Source organism: Haliotis rufescens, unplaced genomic scaffold (assembly GCF_023055435.1).
Source record: "Haliotis rufescens isolate VD_foot unplaced genomic scaffold, xgHalRufe1.0.p SCAF_2, whole genome shotgun sequence".
In the NCBI taxonomy this organism is placed as follows: domain Eukaryota; kingdom Metazoa; phylum Mollusca; class Gastropoda; order Lepetellida; family Haliotidae; genus Haliotis; species Haliotis rufescens.
The window spans coordinates 18,132,112-18,153,652 of record NW_025963890.1 but is presented as its reverse complement, the minus strand read 5'-3'; the positions used below and the strand labels follow the sequence as shown (position 1 = coordinate 18,153,652).

Here is a 21,541-nt window from a genome sequence, read left to right as displayed (position 1 = left end):
TGATCTATTATGGATTTTTGATGGTCTGTGTTCCAGCTGTACAACCAGGCAATGGACCTGTGTATGCAGATGTATGGAGAGTTCCACATCCTCACCTCACGCCTCTACATCAACATCGGCATTGTGTACGAGGACAATAATGATTACAAGAAAGCCTACGAATACTTCAAGAAATGGGCACGTGTCAGTGAGGAGATACTTGGACCTGATCATCCGAAAACACTACGAGCCAAAGGTGTACTACGAGAATCTCGGTACAAGCGGATAGCTCAGGAACTCGGCGAATGGGATGCTGAAGAACCCGAGCAAGATGTCATCGGGGACATTGAGGAGGAAGAAGAAGAAAATCCTGATACAGAACATAATTATGATGACACGGTCGGGCAGGTGGAGCTTGTTGTGAGTCGTGAAGATCTTCCATTGGACAATTTTGTGGACAACGTTGCTAATGGTGATGCCATTCATATCGCAGCAGAATCGGGATTAAATGTCCTGGCTGAGGTGGATTCAGATGATAATAACGAGCTGTTGATGAATGGATATTTTGATGGAGAAGAAAGGGAATCCATTAACGAGGAACACACAGATAGTGAGAATTTTTATGACGACAATTTCGAGGACTATGATGAACAGTATATACTACATGTAGACAATGGGCCTGTGATTGAGGAATTCAATGTTCATCTCGGGGATGACGATGATGATAACGACATTGTGGAACTTGCCTCACGAGAAATAGATGACTGTGACAACCGATATGCGAGTGATGGGCGAGAGGACGATGATGATGTTGGACTACACCATAGATACAACAGATCCTGAAAATGAGAGGGATGTTAGGTAGAAGGAGAGTATCGTACTATATATAACTTTTTTTCTACCTGTATGTTTCATAAGGAGACCATGAATGATGTAATAATATGAAATATTATTTTAAACCCTATGTTACAGATATGATTTACAACAATGTAAAACAGATTCATCCCTGCACAGAAATGTTCCTGATTTACCCAGAAATACTCGTCAAAGCAGTTCAAGAGACCAAGCAGTGTTAGGCCTTAATGCTCACTTAAGAAATAACTTTTGGTGTTCTCCATGTGTCTTTATGAAAGACAACTATGGTAATGAAGACAGTTGACTTATGGATGTCAATGTCTTCTTTGTTCTTTCAATGCAGTATTTGGGTACAGATGCTGTACTTGTATCAAACAAGTAAAGGTACAGCATCTGTACTGAAACATCGCACTGAAAGAATAAAAAATGAAATTGAAATCCATAAATAAACTGTATTCTTTCTTACTGAAAGTTCTATAGGTAAAAAAAATATGTTTCTGAACTTTTGTTTTGGACTAAATTGACAGTATTAAGATGCCCATTTTTGGATCGATTCATAAAGTTTAAGAGGCAACTAACAGAATCGGGTGGTCGGGCTCGCTGACTTGGTTGATGCATGTCATTGTATTTCAATTGTGTGGATTGATGCTCATGATGTCAATCACTCAATTATGTACGGACCGCCGTCATATAGCTGGAATATTGCTGAGTGCGGTGTTAAACAACTAAACAAACAATCATTAAGTTTAAGAAGAGTGATGTTTAAACTGCATTCAACAAGCCCAAAAGGCCTTGTAGTCTTCCCCCTACAAAACCTACATAGACATGAGACGCATTGTATATCATGCAGTTTGTATGTTAGTTTTGGGGAAGCCGATTTAAATTACCCACCCTTTGTTAAAAATCTAGAAGATAAAAAGGACGGGAACTAGAAACATACCTGATATCCTACTTTGGCCTGGTGCCACTTAAAGACATAACTATGGAAATATGAAATGAATAATGATGATATATGAATATCTGGCTGCACGTATCACAATACATTGTACCTACCAATGTGTTGTGATACTTGGTAAGCAGGTAAGCAGTGATATGTCTCAGATGATAGGTTTGTGTCATTATTGCATCATGAGGTATATCATGTTGCCAAACCTGTAGGTGTGTCGTGTACACTGAATTTGTAATGTACTGTGAGACACTTACAATAGAAGTAGGAATGATATGAGAATGTATATCTTACTTTGTTGATATTATTTTCAAGTATACCATGTATACAGTGGTAGATATAGATAGATACCAACATGTTTGTTACTGGTAGAAAACATGAGACATTCACAACACTTCACATGAACACAATTAGCAAGTTCCTGGGTTGTTTTATTGTTAAAAGAAAGTGCATATTGATAGTTTGGCAAGGTTTATTGTGTTTATCATGTGCTATTTGTTATGTTTCATAACTGCCAATTATTTCTGAGATTATTGCACCAATTCTGTATTTAGGAAATGAATGTTTTCTTCAACAGGTAATAGGTAGCTGTTGGTAGTATTACAAAGTATGGTACGCTTTGCTTGAATGGTGAACAGTAACACTTCATTGGATACATTAGGTGTCATGTAAGCTTAGAAATAAGACACCTATCATGATAGATATTTGTTTCTGGAGAAAATGAACACAGGAATGGAATACTCACAGCGCTTATAATGGCATGCCTTTCAGTGCTCGGATTTTGGATGGGGTGCCTTTGAAAAATTCATTCACTGCTTTTCCAAAAATATGATGGTCAAATAAACTTTTATGATTTGAAGTGCCTGATGTATCGGGACTGCATGTTTTTAATCCCTAGCTTAATTATGAATTTCATCTATTTTAATTGAGTAACATTTTATCCAAATTTAAGCCCAGGGCTTAAAAAGGACAAAAGCATGATAGGAAGAAGGAATATCCAAAGTTTGATAAAGCAATACTAAGAAATAACATAAGACGAGAGATTCTTCTTCAACTTGAAAATTACGATCAAGAACACGTTCAAAATGGAAATGACAGCTGTCAAAAATGTAACTTCAAACCAATGTTGCAGTTATGCATGTCTTCCCTATTTGTTTCAAATGTCCTACTGAGTATCCAGAACCTACGATGGGGGTTCAATGTGGTTTGTAAAAGTGGAAACCTCTTACAGCACTAAAGGTGGAATATTGGGGCAAAGTGGCCATATTTAAGCATGCTAAACACTTTCTTAAGGGAGATCCATCAATGTTTCAATTTAATTTAAGCCCATGGGCTTAAAAGTGTTTTATTTTTCCCTTTATAAGCCCATGGGATAAATCATGAGAGGACTTAAAAACGTGCAGTCCCTGTATGTAGTAGCCTTTTCATCCCAATTTCAGAAAATAATGCTTTCCGGTACATATTATTTTGATATCATAACATGTCCCCTGCAACATGAGTTTGGATATCAGAGATCTACAGGTACCGGTACATACCAGTTCATACCGATACATACCGGTACATACCGGTAGATTAGTAGCCACCAGTAGCAACAGGGAAGAAATTAATGCAGAATTGACCATGCCTCCTAGCTTTTATCAGCTGCTGGTATGCAGCTGTGAGGAGGATGAGATTGCTGGGCATATAGTGTGTAGAGGGAGGAGACCCTTTAAGGATGAAGAACATTACTTTGGTAATGGTAGGCATAGGTTTGAATTTATATGTGAATGAGAAGAGATTAATTTTGTATTTAAAAAGTGTTTAATTTGATTTAGCACTTTATTAGTTTCATGTGCCAAATATTATGTATCAAAGACCTTTCTGAAATGTGTGTTACTTTTGTGGCCATTCTGGAAGAATACAGATGAATCATGTGAATTACCGGTACAACAAAAATAACTTTTTAAGGACTGCAGTTATTTATTCAATGCAGAGGTTGCAGTCGAGATTGCAAAAATAGGAATATGTTTGGTTATAATTTTTTTCATCATGTTCATTGGTCAAATGCCTTGCAATGACAGCAATGACAGCAATTTAATTCTGCTATCAGACAAAATATGAAACTTCACTCATTAAGAAGTACCCTATTTGACACTTTAAAATAGAAATCAATTGTGTACTTTTTTAATCAAACATCATTGCTTTTTTGTCAATTTATTTATTTTTATAGCCAGAAATGATTTTGGTAGGAGTTGTGGTTTTGTTTACTGAATCAAAGAAGGGGATCTGTTAAGGGGTTGATGAAACTGAAAAGTTAATTTAGTTGGGGATGGGGAGCTGGCGCCCTATAATAGTTTCTCCATTTATATTGATTTCATCATAAACAAACATGACAAAATACTTCATCATAGTAATTTTCATTTGATGTGTAATTTTGACATTTTTAAAGCACCTATAATTGTAATGCAAACAGTATTAAACACGCCAGCAGTAGAAACAAAACTGTTTTAGTCCAGTAGTTCTTAAAATAACGACAAAAAGCAAAACTCTTAAAAATGGCAAATTTCTACTCGTCCTTATGATACCTTACTACGTATTAGGCAGTATTAGGCAGTTTGGCAAGGACTGTAAAACCAGTGCCAATTACAACCCCGCACTCCTGTCCCCGGTTTCCAATGTTTGTGAAATCACAGAAATGCCTCTTTTTTAACACAGTTGAACACTCCTAATAGTAAATCAACATATGATTTAATTATTTTAATCAGCACTTCAGAATCCTGTGGTGGAATTGATTTTTAAGGGGAGTAGGGTACTCCGTAATTAGAAATTGAAGTTGAGACAAGGCTCCCTAAAGACAGTACTGTCACACCATGTACTGGCTCCACTGTATATATCAGCATTCCAGATTACTGCAGTCTCATTAGAACCAGATCTTTTACTCCAATATGACCCCTCTGTGTGAAAATCGGACAACACCTCCATAGGAAGTGATGTCAGGTGAAGTTTGAAATTAGGGGCCAGTTCATCAAAGTGATCATAGCGCTATGGTGATCGTAACTCCCATACATTAACGTGGTCTTACAACAGTCGTAGCACTACCATCTCATTGTGGAATGGGTCCCAGCCAATCAGTGTGGAAACTTCTAAATTCTTTGTATGAGAGATTGAAGCATGCCGACCAGCATATCTCATTTTTTTATCTGATTAGGAATTTCACAAATGTAAATAAAAAAGCATGTGCCATATTGTGGATATGTTATACGTTTCTGAGCGCTATGGATTCTATACCCAAAAAGGAGTTCCAACAGATGAATCAAGGTGGTCAAGAAATGAAGTCATATTGTTATATGTTCACTTGACCTTCGTGCAAACAGTTTTCGTATCGGAGTAAAAGATCTGACTTACTGAGATTACTGTTTGAATAAGCTGTAAGGTGAATCTCTCAGAAGGCCACACATTTCTCAATGTCACATGCTTTCTGTAGATCAAACCATATTCTTATTGAATTATTTTTGTAACTTTATTTTTTCTTGATCATGTTGATCCAAAAGAAACCAATAGTTATGTTTGTTTAATAAATGACAATTTCAATGCCTCATGTGCTTCCATTGAAAATCATTATATTTCAGCTTTATCAATTTTACTTTGATGCTATAATATAACTGAACTAAATGTTCTGAAGATGTACAGTTTAAAATTAATCCATGTCACCAAATATGGCATTATTATCAAAATTAAATATTTAGAATTGTGGAATAAATAGTGAAATTGCCAGACAGCCATAAAACTGGTACACATGGTTATGTTGCTGAAGCATGGTATATATGCAAAGAACCATTCATAGGGTTGTGTTTGTATGCAGTGACACATATCAGCATATCATATCAGGAAAAGGACATAAAACATGTATCTCTTAGGAGGGTCAATTTGCACAAACAATCTTAGCGCAAGGGTTATACTTTAAAAATGACCTACGATAGAAGGACATCAGAGGATAACTTAACATACTACTACTACAGGACATAAGCTAGTATATGTATTTATCAATACTTCAAAGGTTTGTATACTGAAGAATAAAAGTTAGGGATCATGAATATTTTGGGGATATAGTTTGTTGTGAAGACTTAGCATCCAATTTCATACAAATATCCCCCAAACAATTCATTACCCCTAAAAAATTTTAATTTTCAGTATAATTATGTGAACACTGTTCCTCCATTATTGCAGTGATGCGTGCTTGAATATGAACCCAGTCATTGCCTGATATAGAGCAGAGTTTGAAAGTTATGGCACGTCAAGCGAGAAATGTTGCCATTTGTGTGATGTTATCTGAGCACACACTGGTTTGAACACTCACTGGTCTGAGCACTCACTGGTCGGAGCACTCACTGGTTTGAGCGCTCACTGGTTTGAGCACTCACTGGTCGGAGCACTCACTGGTTTGAGCGCTCACCAGTCTGAGCACTCACTGGTCTGAGCACTGGTCTGAGCACTCACTGGTTTGAGCACTCACTGGTCTGAGCACTGGTTTGAGCGCTCACCAGTCAGAGCACTCACTGGTTTGAGCACTGGTTTGAGCGCTCACCAGTCAGAGCACTCACTGGTCTGAGCACTGGTTTGAGCGCTCACCAGTCTGAGCACTCACTGGTTTGAGCGCTCACCAGTCTGAGCACTCACTGGTTTGAGCGCTCACCAGTCTGAGCACTCACTGGTTTGAGCACTCACTGGTCTGAGCACTGGTTTGAGCGCTCACCAGTCTGAGCACTCACTGGTTTGAGCACTCACTGGTCTGAATACTTACCAGTTTGAGCGCTCACTGGTTTGAGCACTCAGTGGCTTCCTCATGCAGGAATCACACTCCATCAGTTAGACACAGCGACAACACCATGGCCCTGTGTATTCATGGGTGATGGAGGATCGTACTTTATCCAAACCGTGAAGTATGTGATGATGACTAGAATGAAACTTAATATTTTTGTTATCAGATCAAATTTTTGAATTACTGTATTGCAAAGGCATGTAATCCTGCTGTTTGGTACTGTGTTCTGGGAAAATGACAGCAAGAGATAATGAAATCAGGTTTTCAAATCCATGAAACAATCTTTTAACACTATCACTCACAAACTTGGTGAAACTCTAGGCGATAAGAACATTGAGAAATTTCTTACTTTGGATGTTCCACAAAGCAAATATGATACTAAAAATAGACTTTAAACTGCTAATATTGTATATTATATTGTATTAATGACCCAAGGACACAGCCAAGACCAAAAGACAATTGTAATTGTGCTTAGATTGTTTGGGATTGTCTGCCCTCAATGACAGTGTGCTTGGCAAACTATTGAGTCTATGTGTCATTAGCCTTATGTCTACGGGCAGAGTTATGATTGCATTGAGGAAGGGACTTGCCCACGCTGATTTCACTAATCAAGTCTTTGATAACAATTTACATGTTGGAAGAACATGAAGGCATGATACTCTTATTGATAACAACTTCTGTATACTTGTGTCAGAGTTTCAGTGTTACTTCTTGCCTTCGATGAACGAAGGGGCAGGATGTAGACAGAACTTGTTATCCGTATATAGTTACATGTCTTCATTGCTTTCCCTATTCAAGCAGCACCTCAGCAGAAATTACTTAACAGTTATGTATGTGCCAAATATGGTCGTGACCATGTGATGTGTGTAATGAGGGCAAAATATCAACTTTTACTGTGTCGTTTTTGTAAGACCATTCTTAACCTTATGATTCATGACATCGTCTCTTCACAATCCCCTTCAGCATTACTGAAGTGACTTAGGTATTCGTTTCTTTTCCCTGGTCAGATTATCTGTCCCGAGTTTGTTTCTGTTTCTGTAAGTTATTCTGATGCGTTATTGTTGAGTTAATCCCTAACTGTCCTACTAGTTGTGTATATGAACGTGTGTAAATGTTTGTTAATTTATGATGCCCTGTAAATACACAGCACCACAGTTGGATCCCCTGTATATTAGTGTAAGATACGACTTTGTGTTGACTGCGCCAATGTGCTTCAAGTAACATGCAATAATGTTTGTTTTCCTTGTACGCTGTGCTGCCTGAATACAACTGACTGATTTTGTTTTTTATTTTTTGTTGTGTTGGATAAAATGGATTACCTCTCAAAGCCAGGGTTATTTCCACAAGCGAACTTGGATCTACGACAATCGTATATTTTTTTCGTATAATGTAAGTCCATAATTCGACATTGGCTTATGATAGTCACAGCGCCAAGCTGGCTTTGTGGAACAGGGCTCAGGGTACTTATGCTTCACCACAATGCCGGAGATATAACTGGCAGTGATCATTTAAAGGATAATAATGCAGTGTACATATTTAGGGGGTGAGTAAAGAATTCAAACATCATTTCCGAATTTTATTTTATATTTTTCATTTTATTTTATCCCAATTTCCCCTTTCCTTTCAAATGTATTTTTTAACATTTATGATGCTTACTAAAAGAGCGTAAAGTGAGTAGTTTGTTTTTGTACAAGTACTGGTGTAGAAATGTTTCTGGTTGGTAACGATGTAACATCTTTTGACACATCCTCGTACCCATCAACTTGATAGCACCGATATGCTCCTGATCCAATCTTTCTTCTCATAGGTTCAGACAGAATTAGAGAACATTTCCTTAACCAAGCATTTTTTTTTAACAAATAAAAAACATAGGATTTAGTTTTTGAAGCAGCTTATGTCTCATTTAGTCATTATTCCATACTGTGTATGATTAAATCTGGAAAATGATCATTTTCATTAACATGATAAAGTAACAGCATTGTAAAGGCTGCATTGTGTTGTTAGATTATGGCTGTCTTCATTATTCATGTTTATGATTGGATTTACATTGAATAAATTTATATGCTCCCAAATCTGATGTATTATATTAGCTGCTGTTTGTACAAGTACTTTGTTGTTCTTAACGGCTCAGGCTGTCACTTCTGTAGGTTCTACATTCCCACTGTATATAGTTCAATGCTATATAGATGCATCTCCCAGTCGCTGTATATAGTGAGGTTAGTGAGTTGTGTTGATATCTTGGCTTTTTCACTGTGAGTAGCTGTGGAATTATTAGCATCTTATTGTGATTAGTTGTACGTCAAAATGCTGCAGTCATACAGTCTTTAGGAAATGTGACAAGCTTGTTGAATCAGTGTGACTTGCGGAACAATGAAAGAATTGTGATAAATACTTATGTGTGTTCATAAAATCTGCAAATAATATATTGATTATATGCCAAATATATATTTTTTACAGCCTGGCACAAAATTTTAAAATGATCAAATATATGCATGTCAAAATTGTCAATGTATCAAACATGTGAATATCAAAATGAAAAAGTTGATTGTTTAATCTAATTTTTTTTATGTTTTCAAAAATTACCTTAAAAAGCCCATCGTTTTTTCAAAATTCAGAGTTTGATATATGATATTTTGAAAGTGGATAGTACCGCTTCTTGATCTTCCTGTGTAATGACTTTGTAAAGATACAAGAACCTCAACAATCTGTCTATCGTTGAGATGAACAGGTCATGGTGTTTGATCAATGTTTTTTCACAATGTCTTTCTGACTACTCTTCTGTGTATGACATGGGTAATAATACTACACCACAACGCGAAAATAAGCTCACACAATAGGCATTTGTGAAATGTCTGACGAAAGAATTACCATATTTAAAGAAGTTCCAAACCCTACTCCATGTGCCCTATGGCAATTTTCATAGCAGTGACTGATTCACTGGAGAACTGGTTCATTATGGTTCATTGAGTGGGTCGGGTTTAATGTTGCTCAAAAAGGGACACAACTCAGCAAACAGCAATACCTAAGACAACCTGTACCCCTGTTCTTTGGGCAGTGTTAGTTTTGATAATGTTTGATAGAAAACCATGCTTGTACAAGTACAGGTAAATCTAAACTTGGTAATGCTTCTAAAGTTTAATGTGTCTATCCCAATATTTTGTGCAGAGTTGCGTCCCATGTGAAGGCCAGAAACCTGCGATTCAAATCCCGGTTTGCCCAGATTATGTGGGTTGATCAGCACCATACCCACGCTCGTGGGTTTCACCAAAGTGGTAAACGTTGAAGAACTGCATCACGCCAGGCTTTCCTCCCACAAGCTGAAATGCTGTGAAAAACTGAAATACGGTTCAAAGTGGCATTAAACAGCTCACTCACTCACTCAGTCTTTTACCTAATCATGATGTATGATAACTCCTCACATTCAGTATCCTGATATGTTATGCTCTTGATACTTGGCAAGACAACATGAATATTGTATTTATTACATGTAACAATTCGGCTGTTTGGTTGTCATGGAAGCAAATAACTGTCCACCATCCATTATTTGATGATGTCATAAAATTCCAAAGAAATGTCATTGGCTTTTTACAGCTGTTTCCGAACAGAGAGATAGTGCTCCCATTAAACTAATGACAACTTTAATTGGTTAGATACTTAGTTCATCGTTGTAATGTCAAGCATATTCCATAATTACACAAATTTCTGTTTATGCCCAGACCACAAATTGTGAAATTGTATTAAAAGATGTTGTCCTATCTGTATTTATTATTTAATAGACATTACATATGACGTTATTTGAGAGCCATAGTACTGTCTGCATTTATTGTTTGAGATTTGTTACACTGTCTGCAGTTATGATTTGAACCCAAGTGTACAGAGCTTAACCACAATGTATAAATGTCTGGCGGTGGCCAATCTGTCGGTGTGCTTATCTGACCTGTGGGCGTACTGTGTGAAGCATACATGTTCTCATGCATGGCCGGAGTTGATGTCCGACTTGCACAAATCAAATAAAATTTGAAATAATGCTGATGTTGAAACTTTCTTTGGAGGGTGCCCTTTTGGTGTTTTGTTTGTATTTAACGCCGCACTCAGCAATATTCCAGCCACATGATGGCAATCTGTAAATAATCAAGATTGGACCACATAATCCAGTGATTGACATCATGAGCATCAATCTACACAATTGGGATACGATGACATGCATCAACCAAGTCGGCAAGTCTGACCACCCGATCCCGAAAAGCATGGGTTGCTGAAGACCAATTCTAACCCAAATCTTCATAGGATTCTTGTGGAGTTAGAGTCTGGATACTTCACTGATCCTCATGTCTTTGTGCATGGCGTGGTCGATATAGAGAAAGCAACAGAAGCATTGTTCGGGCGTATCAATGCTGTATGGAACACCAGCAATTTTAGAGCTATAAATGGATCTCTGGCCAAGTTTCATGTATACAGAGATTATAGGACTTTAAAACTACTTGGCCACCTATCCAAAAACATTTGAAGATGATAATGGCCATAACACACGAGTGAGTGATTTTGACACAGCTTTGAACAGTATTTCAGTTATATCATGGTATGTCAGCTTGAGGGGGGAAGAAAGCCCAAAGAAACTCAGGTCTCAGACATCTACCATGGTAAAACCCTTGAGCACGGTTATGGTGCTGACAAACCAAACATAATCAGGTTGAATCTGGGACTCGAACCCACAATCCTAGGTTTTTAACATGCCCAAGGGCGCAACCATGCACATCATACTATAGTGCCTAATACACCTGTTCCTAAAACGCATTGAATAATGTAATTGTGATGCCAGAATCACCACCAGTTACATAATGTTCATCATACCAAAAATAGCACTCGGACCATCAACAAGACTTAATACCTTTATTTCTTCTCTCATAAATTATTGACAAAATGTTAAACCTGACTCCTTTACAATGTTCATATTCACGTTACCATCAGAAATACAAACAAGATAATCTTCCATTCAAATATAAAAGAATATTTCTTTTCAGGATATCTTATCTCTGGAATTTAAGTATGAGATGTCAAAAATACACTCCATTTGTTCAACTGACACACCCGAAGAATGTTTGTCTTTCACACAAAGAACTACTCCAATGGGAGACCATTCATCCTGGTATTTGTGGGGCAGAGACATCCACACACGAGTCACGGCATCATTTACACCTCACTTTCACAGGAACTGACAATATTATGAAAAAATGGGTCCACTAGAAGGCAGGAAGATACTTACATGCTCATTTAATATAAACATTCATACACATAATTTTACCTCAGGGATCATAGCGGTTGAATATATGGTCAAAAATAGGTTTACGGACACCATGTTATTTCAAATTAGCATTCAAACACATTAGGCATGAACACCAAGCTCTAATGATTGACATCAGGACAAACAGATTCCTGAAAGTAATAAGCATCTATATCTATGCATAAAAAGCCATTAAAATAAGTTAAAAGACATGCATATCACATCATACCAGGACTTTTACAGTCTATAAGGATTGGACACTGATGACTCTCTTGGTACAAAATATGTCTGCATTCAACAGAAAATGCCCAGCATCTAACGTTAAATTGAAAACATATAATTATTGACATAGGGATACTAACTGAAGAGGGGTTGGTATGTATCTGTGTATCATATGGTTTATCTTGTGTATCATATGGTTATAACTTGTGTAGCATGGGTTTGTATCGTACACTAACGACAAGTTCAGTGATGACACAGTATGCGAACACCTGGATGAGAATATACATGGGATCAATACGAGTGAGTAGACTCTTGAGCTGACATCACCATGGGGGTTGCATGGGCTGAGGATTCTGTAGGTAGGACATCACGACTGCTGATATAGACAACCTGAAATGGGATAATTACATCATTTAGATCCATCATTTGCCATGGTAATCCAACAAAATTAAGTAGTGAAGGCTGGGAATCAGTCAAGCACTAAAACTAGGACATTGAGAGGTAACACCAATACACAGATAATCAATGTTATTTTACACATGCTTCGGAGACTTTGACCAGTTACACAGATAGACGTGTATCACAGCTGAACTCAAAAGCCACATTGCCAAAAGGTCAGCAAAGGTCAGCAAGTGACAGCATTAGAAATAAGCACTAGTCCTGTACGGCTGTAGTCCTTCCAAAACTGCTCAGTAGATAAGGTATCATAAGGACGGGAAGAAATTTGCCATTTTTAAGGTTTTGGACACTGAAACAGTTTGTTTCTATTGCTGGGACCCCCCCCCCCCCCCCCCCCCCCCCCCTTACCCAAATATTTACACTGTAGAAATAAGAAATAGCAAACATCTATGACTTAATCATGAATTATCCAAAACAGGACTGAGGCAGAATATGACGCAACATCATATGGGAAATATGCTTTAAAAACAAGGATGCCACATCCCAAAGGTACATTGTTTTAAGTTGTTATAAAAATAGGTTGGCAGGCGTCTCTTCACAGTTTAAACATTAAATTAAACTCTAGTATCTTTAGTGGAAAAGAGATTTATTTCACAATAAAACTTACATAAAACTGCTTAACATTTGTTTCGTATCTTCAGAAGTCCGAGAGTTGGCGAAACTGATGAAGGAACAATACACTGCAACCCAGGCACACCATTTCAGCTGAAAGAGTTTACAAAACTAATATTAAAACATATATCATAACATGTCAACTCAAGGATAACAATGTTTCCGGTTTAAACTCTAAAGCCTCAATCAGCAATATTCCAGCTATACAACAGCCAGCTATACAAATAATCAAGTCTGGACCTGACAAACCAGTGATTGATATTATAAGCAATGTATGAAGCTGTTGGGGTACTATGTCACATGATCAACTAAGTCAACAAGCCATTTAGCATGTTTATCAATAAGTACAGGTTGCTGGGGACCCATTCTAACCCGGAATCCCCACATAAACAGATGGTTCAAAAATTATTGTTGAAAATGTAGCTGTTATATAATCACTGAGTATTAACATGTCAAAGAAACTGACTACTAAACATGCTAAATGTACTAAACATGCTAACCATGAAAATCATAAAAGAATGTGAACATATGTTTATCATTTTAAACTGAAGTCAGCAAAAATCAACCGATATCACAGCAGCTTGTTAAACACTATGGACAAGGGAAGGCAAACCCGTGTTTGTTTGTTTTGTTATTTAATGTTGCACTCAGCAATATTCAAGCTACATGACGGTGGTCTGTAAATAATCGAGTCTGGACCAGACAATCCAGAGATTGACATCATGAACATTGAAACACGCAAATGGGATACGATGACATGCATCAATCAAGTCAGCTCTGACCACACGATCGCCTCTTATGGCAAGCATAGTCGCCTTTTACGACAAGCATGGGTTGCTGAAGACTTATTCTACCCCAGATCTTCACAGGTCAGGCAAACCAGTGATTGATAGCATGAACAATGTCAATGCCATCAGGGCATGGTGTCACACATTGTAACTAGCAGAATACATTTGTCAACAGAGCATGGTGTTCTTCATACTATTTTCTTCCACTGATGCCAAAGGTGGCGAAGGCTAAGCCTACCTTCATCATCAGCCCACACATACTGAAGATCATGCCTAACAGATTCATGTAGTCCGGTGTAGGGTCTTCTGATGGAGTACCTGAGGCAGGGGGCTTGTACCTGAATGGAATTAAACAGAAAAACATGAGGCAATGGTTCTAAAACGCTAATTGTAACAAGGAATCTATCTAACATCTGATAAACTTGATAAAGATGAATGAACACATGAATGTTGCAATACACAATAGCCAAATTTATAGTTATAAACTCAGAGCCTTATATGTACCTTCTAACATGTCTAAGGAGAATAATTTCACAGAAAATGTTTACAGAGTCAAAGTTACATTTAGAGAGAATTTAAGAGCATGACAATAATTCCTTTAGCAGAAGTGGCTGAACTGTGGCCATTACATAGCTTTTCTTTCCCAATATAGCTGCAATGGTCTCATTGTAACTCGGATTCGAACCTCTTCAACACTGTAAGTTTTATCAGTATCACAAGGGGTATATATGTGGTCTTATGCGTCCTGGATTAGTTTTATACTACGAGCAGGAGGTGGGTGGTATGAAACCTAACTAGGGATGCATAAAACCACTACAACTATTTTATGTTACTGACAAGTTTTAAACTGCCATTGTAAAAAAAAATTAAAAAATAAAAATTTGATAGAAAACAGCTGTCTGATTTATCTGAAGTTAACTTGTGCTATGTCATGTGACTTTTATTGACTTGGAAAAAGCATGAAGCCTTTTGCTTCGAAACAGGGAATAAGGAATTTATTGTCCCACTCAGTTTTCAAATGACCCGTGTTTGCTTCCTTTTCACTTATCATGTTTACAAGTTTTAGAAGAAACTTCATTAACCAACAGTCAACTGTATTAACATGAATAACTTCACTAATCATGTGCTAATACATGCATGCTCCTGATTCTCCCATGGGGGTTGGGTCCTTTGATGCCTAAACTGAAATCTTCTGTGACTCATAAATGTGGTTTGGTTACAAAAGCTGTCTTGTAAAGAATCAAATTTTGATTTCATCCACGAACGTCCATAGTGAACGGTATTATTGGTTTTTAAAAACACCAGCACTAATCGCGGAGACTCGGAAATGCAAATAAACAAAAATGGAATGTTGTTGTAGCCTAGAGAAAACAGAATACAAGCAGATAAAAAAACCCTCAAATAGTACGACAAAAGAGCTATACCTGTTCATAAACATAAACAGGCTACGATAATAATACACATTATTAAACATGCAATGTCCCAAGTAGGCTAGTTGGCCTCTGCACCACCACTAGATACAGATGGACACATTGATGTTCACAGAGTGCCATGGTTTCATTTACCTGACAACCTTATTTGGTCTCCTTGGGTCGTTGACATTATTAGTTCCTACAGTCGACATGTTAATGGTTTCGTAGAACAAAATTGCAGGTGGTCCTATTTACTAGATCAATAAGGTTTGGTCATTCATCGAAGCCCTGCTAAATTCACTAGTCGTGTCACGGTGTAAAACCGGCTTATGTTCGGAGCAATCGACCGGACTCTTCCATAACTTATTCGTAATTTATTCAAAACTTAGCTGGTATTCCTAAAACGAACCTTGATCATCATAAACTGAATACGTAATGTTGTTGTAGCCTAGAGAAAACAGAATACAAGCAGATAAAAAAACCCTCAAATAGTACGACAAAAGAGCTATACCTGTTCATAAACATAAACAGGCTACGATAATAATACACATTATTAAACATGCAATGTCCCAAGTAGGCTAGTTGGCCTCTGCACCACCACTAGATACAGATGGACACATTGATGTTCACAGAGTGCCATGGTTTCATTTACCTGACAACCTTATTTGGTCTCCTTGGGTCGTTGACATTATTAGTTCCTACAGTCGACATGTTAATGGTTTCGTAGAACAAAATTGCAGGTGGTCCTATTTACTAGATCAATAAGGTTTGGTCATTCATCGAAGCCCTGCTAAATTCACTAGTCGTGTCACGGTGTAAAACCGGCTTATGTTCGGAGCAATCGACCGGACTCTTCCATAACTTATTCGTAATTTATTCAAAACTTAGCTGGTATTCCTAAAACGAACCTTGATCATCATAAACTGAATACGCGTGTAGTGCGTAACCGACATGAATAACGCAATATACATTATTAATGGGGCCTATTAAGAGCTACAAGTTCTTCTTTGAGATTAGCATTAAGATTACAGTAATTTCAAAAAACAATTCATCGATATACCGCATTTCCTCCAAGAAACACCCTGTCATTTATTTCCTATGCACACTCCGTAGCAATATATAGACGGGCCTGCTTTATTATGTTTCTTACTTCCGACCAACGAAATTGTGTACTATTAAAGAAATATTATGTTTATGATTCATCAATAATTATCATAGATACTTTAGTACAGCGAAGCCCCACCTATTTATATTATACATACAATAGGCTTGTACACTCGAGATCCAGAGCAAAACTCCCTCATGCATTGCCCATAATTTTGTAATCCAGCATAACCTGCAATTACTAAATATATTTTGAGTTAGCATCCGACATCAATGTGTTTAGTTTCGTAGCAATGAGGTAAGTAAACAGTAACTTTATAATCGACACAGCCCATGTGTTCCCCAATCTCATTGAAATATCATCTATTATTCCGATACGATACCTCTCTGTGTCGAGATATGAATATGTGAACAAGTAAAGTCATAATTTAACACTGTACTTTCAACAAAGTCTCAAACAAAATCAGATCTGATAGTTCTCGCTACCGCTGAACAAAGCAGAAGCATGCACTGACATCTGTGGTTATGATGAGATTGGTTTAAACAGTACAGTAATATTACAAGGAAAGAAACCGACCATTCATATACGTAATTATAATGCCTCTCATATAAGCAACATGTTAAAACTTATCAATTACTCGTGCTATAGATGAAAGGAAATAAACATCATTGTCCAAAGGGAAACTGCACCAAAAATTAATCCTTTCACACGTTTCATATCTCTTACTTTATACCTACATTGTAATATCGAAAAGTAATAATTAAAACCAACTGGTATCCTTTTCATATTTATCATTTTATATTATTAGGATCCTTTCATGTTCATTTTTTAATTTTATCTTCTTTTCAATGCCATTTCGTTTTTATTGATTCTGAGCGCGTATTGTGCAGTTAACTTTTGAATCGTTTAGTGCAAGTGTTCCGGATTTTAGGTTGAAGCTCTTGTGATTTAGAGATAGGAACATTGTGTACTCTCTAACCAAATACACATATTGAGTAAATATTTAACGATATCCACCTTCTCTTGTTTGAAATTAAATTAAATCATGCTAGAAAGATATATGCTTATCCTTAAATATTTTAATCACTTTATATGCTATTAGAAAAGCATACGAACAACCCACATACATTTAAACGTAACTTAAGGCTTTGGTTTGTACTTATATGACAACGATGGCCGCTCAAGAAGTCGACACAGGCGGGATGAGTGAAAATGAGGAAGAGGTTTGTACACCGAATCTGAATTGATTTGTATTCTGAAGTATTCGTATCTAAATTAGATGCACAAGAGACAGTCATGAGGCGCTCTGGTCTGTCAACATTCATTCTGTTTCATTACTGACAACATTCATGTTGTTTGACAGCTATCGAATGAGGCTGTCACTAGCCAAACAATTGTTGTCAACGGTGAAAAAAACATAAGCAGTCGTTTACGACACGTACAATATTTGTCAATCTGGTTGCTCAGTGATCCATAACTGTTTTATACAGTTAGATTCGTATGTGCCTGAAAGTTGGCCCTTAGCATTCTTCGTAATGAAATTGAGTGTAGCAATGCTCAGTCAAATTTAGAATTTTGCATATTGTGTTAACAAATCACTGATTTAGCTTCAGAAATCCTTAAGAAATACATATCACAGGATGGTTTTTCTCCCACTTGTCTGATTATCATTCAGAAAAACTCTTTTTGACACCACCGTGGAGAGCCAGAAATTTCATTTTGGTCTAAAAAATGGCAACAAATGAAAAAGGGGAACATTTTAAGAAAATGTTTATTTGAATAAAACCATAATATTTTAGTAGCATAACAGCAGTAATCCAGGGCCAAGTTTGGTGCATATTCATCTAAACTGAATTTTGGGAATAGAAAAATGACTTTGAAATGTGGCGAAAATGTCCATTTTGGGGGTTAAGTTAATAATTTGTGACACATCTGAGCTTCCAGGCACCGTTTCTAGTACAGCATCAACTGTGCTAGTCCTGCACCATGACCGTGGAATATATTTATTTTATGAAAAAATAATAATCTAGAAATGCATACAAAAGCAAGTCTAGCCATCTCAAGCTAGCTCTATTCCACAGCATAGAGAATTGTTTTTATTTTTAGAGTCAAGAAGGATATTGTGTAATATAAGATTTCAGAGACTAAATGTTAGTCTACAACTGTGCCTGTCAGTATGGGCTTGAAATGTCTTACCTACAACAACAAAATATGAAAAGAAACATAAGGAGTCTGTATTAAACTTTCTTTTGTCTTTCAACAGTTCTTCACAGTACTCAAAGTCATTTTTTATGCTTTTTCTCTTTTTGTGCTGCCTCTTCCAATGTGCAAATAGAATCTTCCAAAGCTTCAGTTGACATTTTGATATATTCCTTTGAAGATTTCAGCTCTTGTTGGTTGTATTCAAATTTCTTCCCAATTTTCTTGACTTTTGAAGCATTTTTGGCCAGGCCGGTTTTAGTTTGAGCATGGGCACTCTCTTCTCTCCAGTTAAGGCTGAAATATTTTCCTCTCATATTTGGCTTAAGGGTTTCCAATTTGTCTCTTTACAGCAAATTCATCAGTGGCTCTTTTGAATTTTCTTTTTAAATTGTAATTTTCCCTTTCTAGAGATATCATTTTTTCTTTCTTGTTTTGCATTAGTGGGTTTAACTTGCTTACTTCATCCTTCAGACCTTCATGTCCAAGGCCTTACAATGTCATAATATGACCTCGCTCTCTCAGGAGTTTGTACTGGCAAAATGAAATGCTCAGCTCTATATTTTTCCTTAACTTGTCCTTTTTTCCTTTTATCTTCTTGCTGTATTCGGTGAAACTTACTCATTAAGGCATTAAAATTAAGCTGCTGAAGGGGAACATTAAAAACCTGTCCAACCCACGTAGCAAACATTTGACGGTTTCTGGGGGCAAATTTGTGAATTTTAAATACTAACCCATTTGTTTGAAATTTAGTCGGAGCTACACTCACATCAAGCTGTGCTTTCATGCTGTCAGTAAGTTGCAACTGTTCAATTAATGGGAACATTTTCCAAACCTTTTCTTTGCTTTTTTATATGCTATGTTTCTGGATCTTGATCTCAGCAATGAAAAGGAACCAGACCCACTACTACTACTAATACTGCTGAATTGAAAAAGTGATGCAATGTTTCTCGTGAAGAAATTTTTCGCTCACTAAGTTCACACTCAAAATGATCATGAAGCCACTGTGCAACCTTATTATTTTCTGCCAAACACAGAGCATGAATTGATGTTACAGATTCACAATCTCTCAATTTTCTGTAAGTATCAAGAAGATTATTCCAATCATACGATTGGTGTTCAATATTTCATACAAGTTTACTGTACTTTACATTAATTAAAACATACATTTAGTTACTTATTGTAACACACATACATGACATCTTAATTGTTCCTCCTACCTACGTTAAAACACATGACTTTGACAATGTGAAATGGTTCAGCCTGACAGTTATTTTAGTATTTTTAAAACTTAAAACTGTCAACGCAAAAAATACCTCAATGTCATAAATATATTCTCCAATACAACATTCTTACATATACTGCCTCAAATTACGAGGATTATTAAAAACAAATACTGTAGTGTTTGTGAAACATGTCCGAAGGGAAGTAACTGCGTAGTTATGTAAAAACTGCATACCGCTAATAGAAGTAGGGTGAGGTCCGATTTAATTATTTTTTGATATATTGTCCCTTATTAATTACGTCTACAACACACTGAAAATTATAACAAATGATTGCAGAAGAGAATAAACCTATTTACAATCGCGTATTCAGCTGTTTTGATAGTTTTGAGAATTACTGTTGACTTCATCAAAGTAACTCAACTTCGAAGAACATTCTAAAAATAGCAGCTTATGAAATACGCATGGAACCTTTACCCTAGTTTGTGATGTACGCTGATTTTCCCGCTTTCTGCGTTAATCAGTGAGTTTAGAGATGGGATTTTGAACCGACCCTCCGAGGTGTGGTAAACCAGCTTTGGGAATAATTGCAGGAAGAGTTACCTCCTCTTGCCATGAGCATTGCTATTGAGTGCCAGAAGAGGTTTGGCACACACGAAATTGGGTGAAGTCTAGTCGAGAGCCAATCTCATAAAACTAGAACTTAGTTCTGGCTACTGCTAAACAAAGACCAGAGGACCTCACATTACGGTGAGGTGAAATGGGGTTTAACGTCGCGTCCAAGATTATTGCACTTATATAGCGACGTGCATGCACGTGTATGTGTGTGTGTGTATCTGCTTGTACTAGATGCCGATTTATAGTGCTAGCTCACTGAAATACCATGCCGCAATTTAACATGAATACCCCACTCAGACACAATATACTGACTCCGAGCTGACCAGTCCTTGTTTTAGCCCCTTAATGCCGAGTGCCAGACAGGGTAGCAACAAGTACCATCTTTTAACGTCATTTGGTATGACGCGGTCGGGGATCGAACCCGGGACCTTCCGCTCTCTCCGGGCGGACGCTCTCCCACTAGACCACGGAAGCGGTCCCACCTCACATTACGGGTGATGTCAGACCAACATTTTGCAAAATTTGACCGACCAATGGAAAGACTGACAAGAAGTCGACATTGGCCAATCAGAAAGCAGCTTCCTCGTGCTTTACGGCACTAGTATCAAACTTGCGACTAAGCTTTGAAACATATTTTGACAAATTTTCAAATAAAAATATGAAAACAGAACAAAAGACTATTCTGCAATGGCTAATAGGTGGCCTCGATTGTATGGATTCAATCATAAAGCCCGTAACTGTCATTCGTAATACCCCATGTTTAATTTTTGAGGTTGCATGATTAAAAAACACATTGCGACTGTCACTTGCATGAAATGATGCTCTGATTGGTTGGAAGGAAGGTTGTTCTAATGTGACCCGTAATGGGATGTCCTCAGATCTTTGTTTTGCGGTAGCGAGAACTAGGATCTGATTTTATTGAGATTGAGTTGAGACATTGGCTTAGTTGGACCAACTTTGCCTGATTCGGGTGTGTGCTGAACCACAGGACCATATAACTAATAACATAAACAAACAAACTCGCAGATGAGACCATTTCTGAAA

The 21,541-nt window shown here is 37.1% G+C and overlaps 3 protein-coding genes across 4 annotated transcripts in view; 2 read left to right on the top strand and 1 right to left on the bottom strand.

Annotated features, from left to right (window-relative positions):
- LOC124138789 (nephrocystin-3-like) overlaps window positions 1-10,605 on the top strand; it is a 43,130-nt gene extending 32,525 nt beyond the window's left edge. Inside the window, exon 22 of the mRNA XM_046505657.2 lies at window positions 37-10,605. Within this exon, the coding sequence (XP_046361613.1) occupies window positions 37-822 (786 nt within the window). The 3' untranslated portion in view covers window positions 823-10,605. The remainder of the gene's footprint in view (window positions 1-36) is intronic.
- An 849-nt stretch (window positions 10,606-11,454) lies between these two features.
- Window positions 11,455-16,199, bottom strand: LOC124138788 (PAT complex subunit Asterix-like). 2 transcript variants are annotated; one of them, XM_048399723.1, is made up of 4 exons: window positions 16,005-16,199; window positions 14,179-14,278; window positions 13,148-13,245; window positions 11,455-12,471 (listed from the first exon to the last, which is right to left on the bottom strand). In XM_048399723.1, the coding sequence occupies exons 1-4, from the start codon at window positions 16,061-16,063 to the stop codon at window positions 12,405-12,407; spliced, it is 324 nt and encodes a 107-aa protein (XP_048255680.1). In that variant the 5' UTR covers window positions 16,064-16,199; the 3' UTR covers window positions 11,455-12,404. The 2 variants fall into 2 exon arrangements, with proteins under 2 accessions (XP_048255680.1, XP_046361611.1); XM_046505655.2 differs by lacking the exon at window positions 16,005-16,199 and adding an exon at window positions 15,506-15,698.
- A 1,438-nt stretch (window positions 16,200-17,637) lies between these two features.
- LOC124138787 (tetratricopeptide repeat protein 39B-like) overlaps window positions 17,638-21,541 on the top strand; it is an 82,220-nt gene continuing 78,316 nt past the window's right edge. The window contains exon 1 of the mRNA XM_046505653.2: window positions 17,638-17,680. Coding sequence (XP_046361609.1) covers window positions 17,660-17,680 — 21 coding nt within the window. The 5' untranslated portion in view covers window positions 17,638-17,659. The remainder of the gene's footprint in view (window positions 17,681-21,541) is intronic.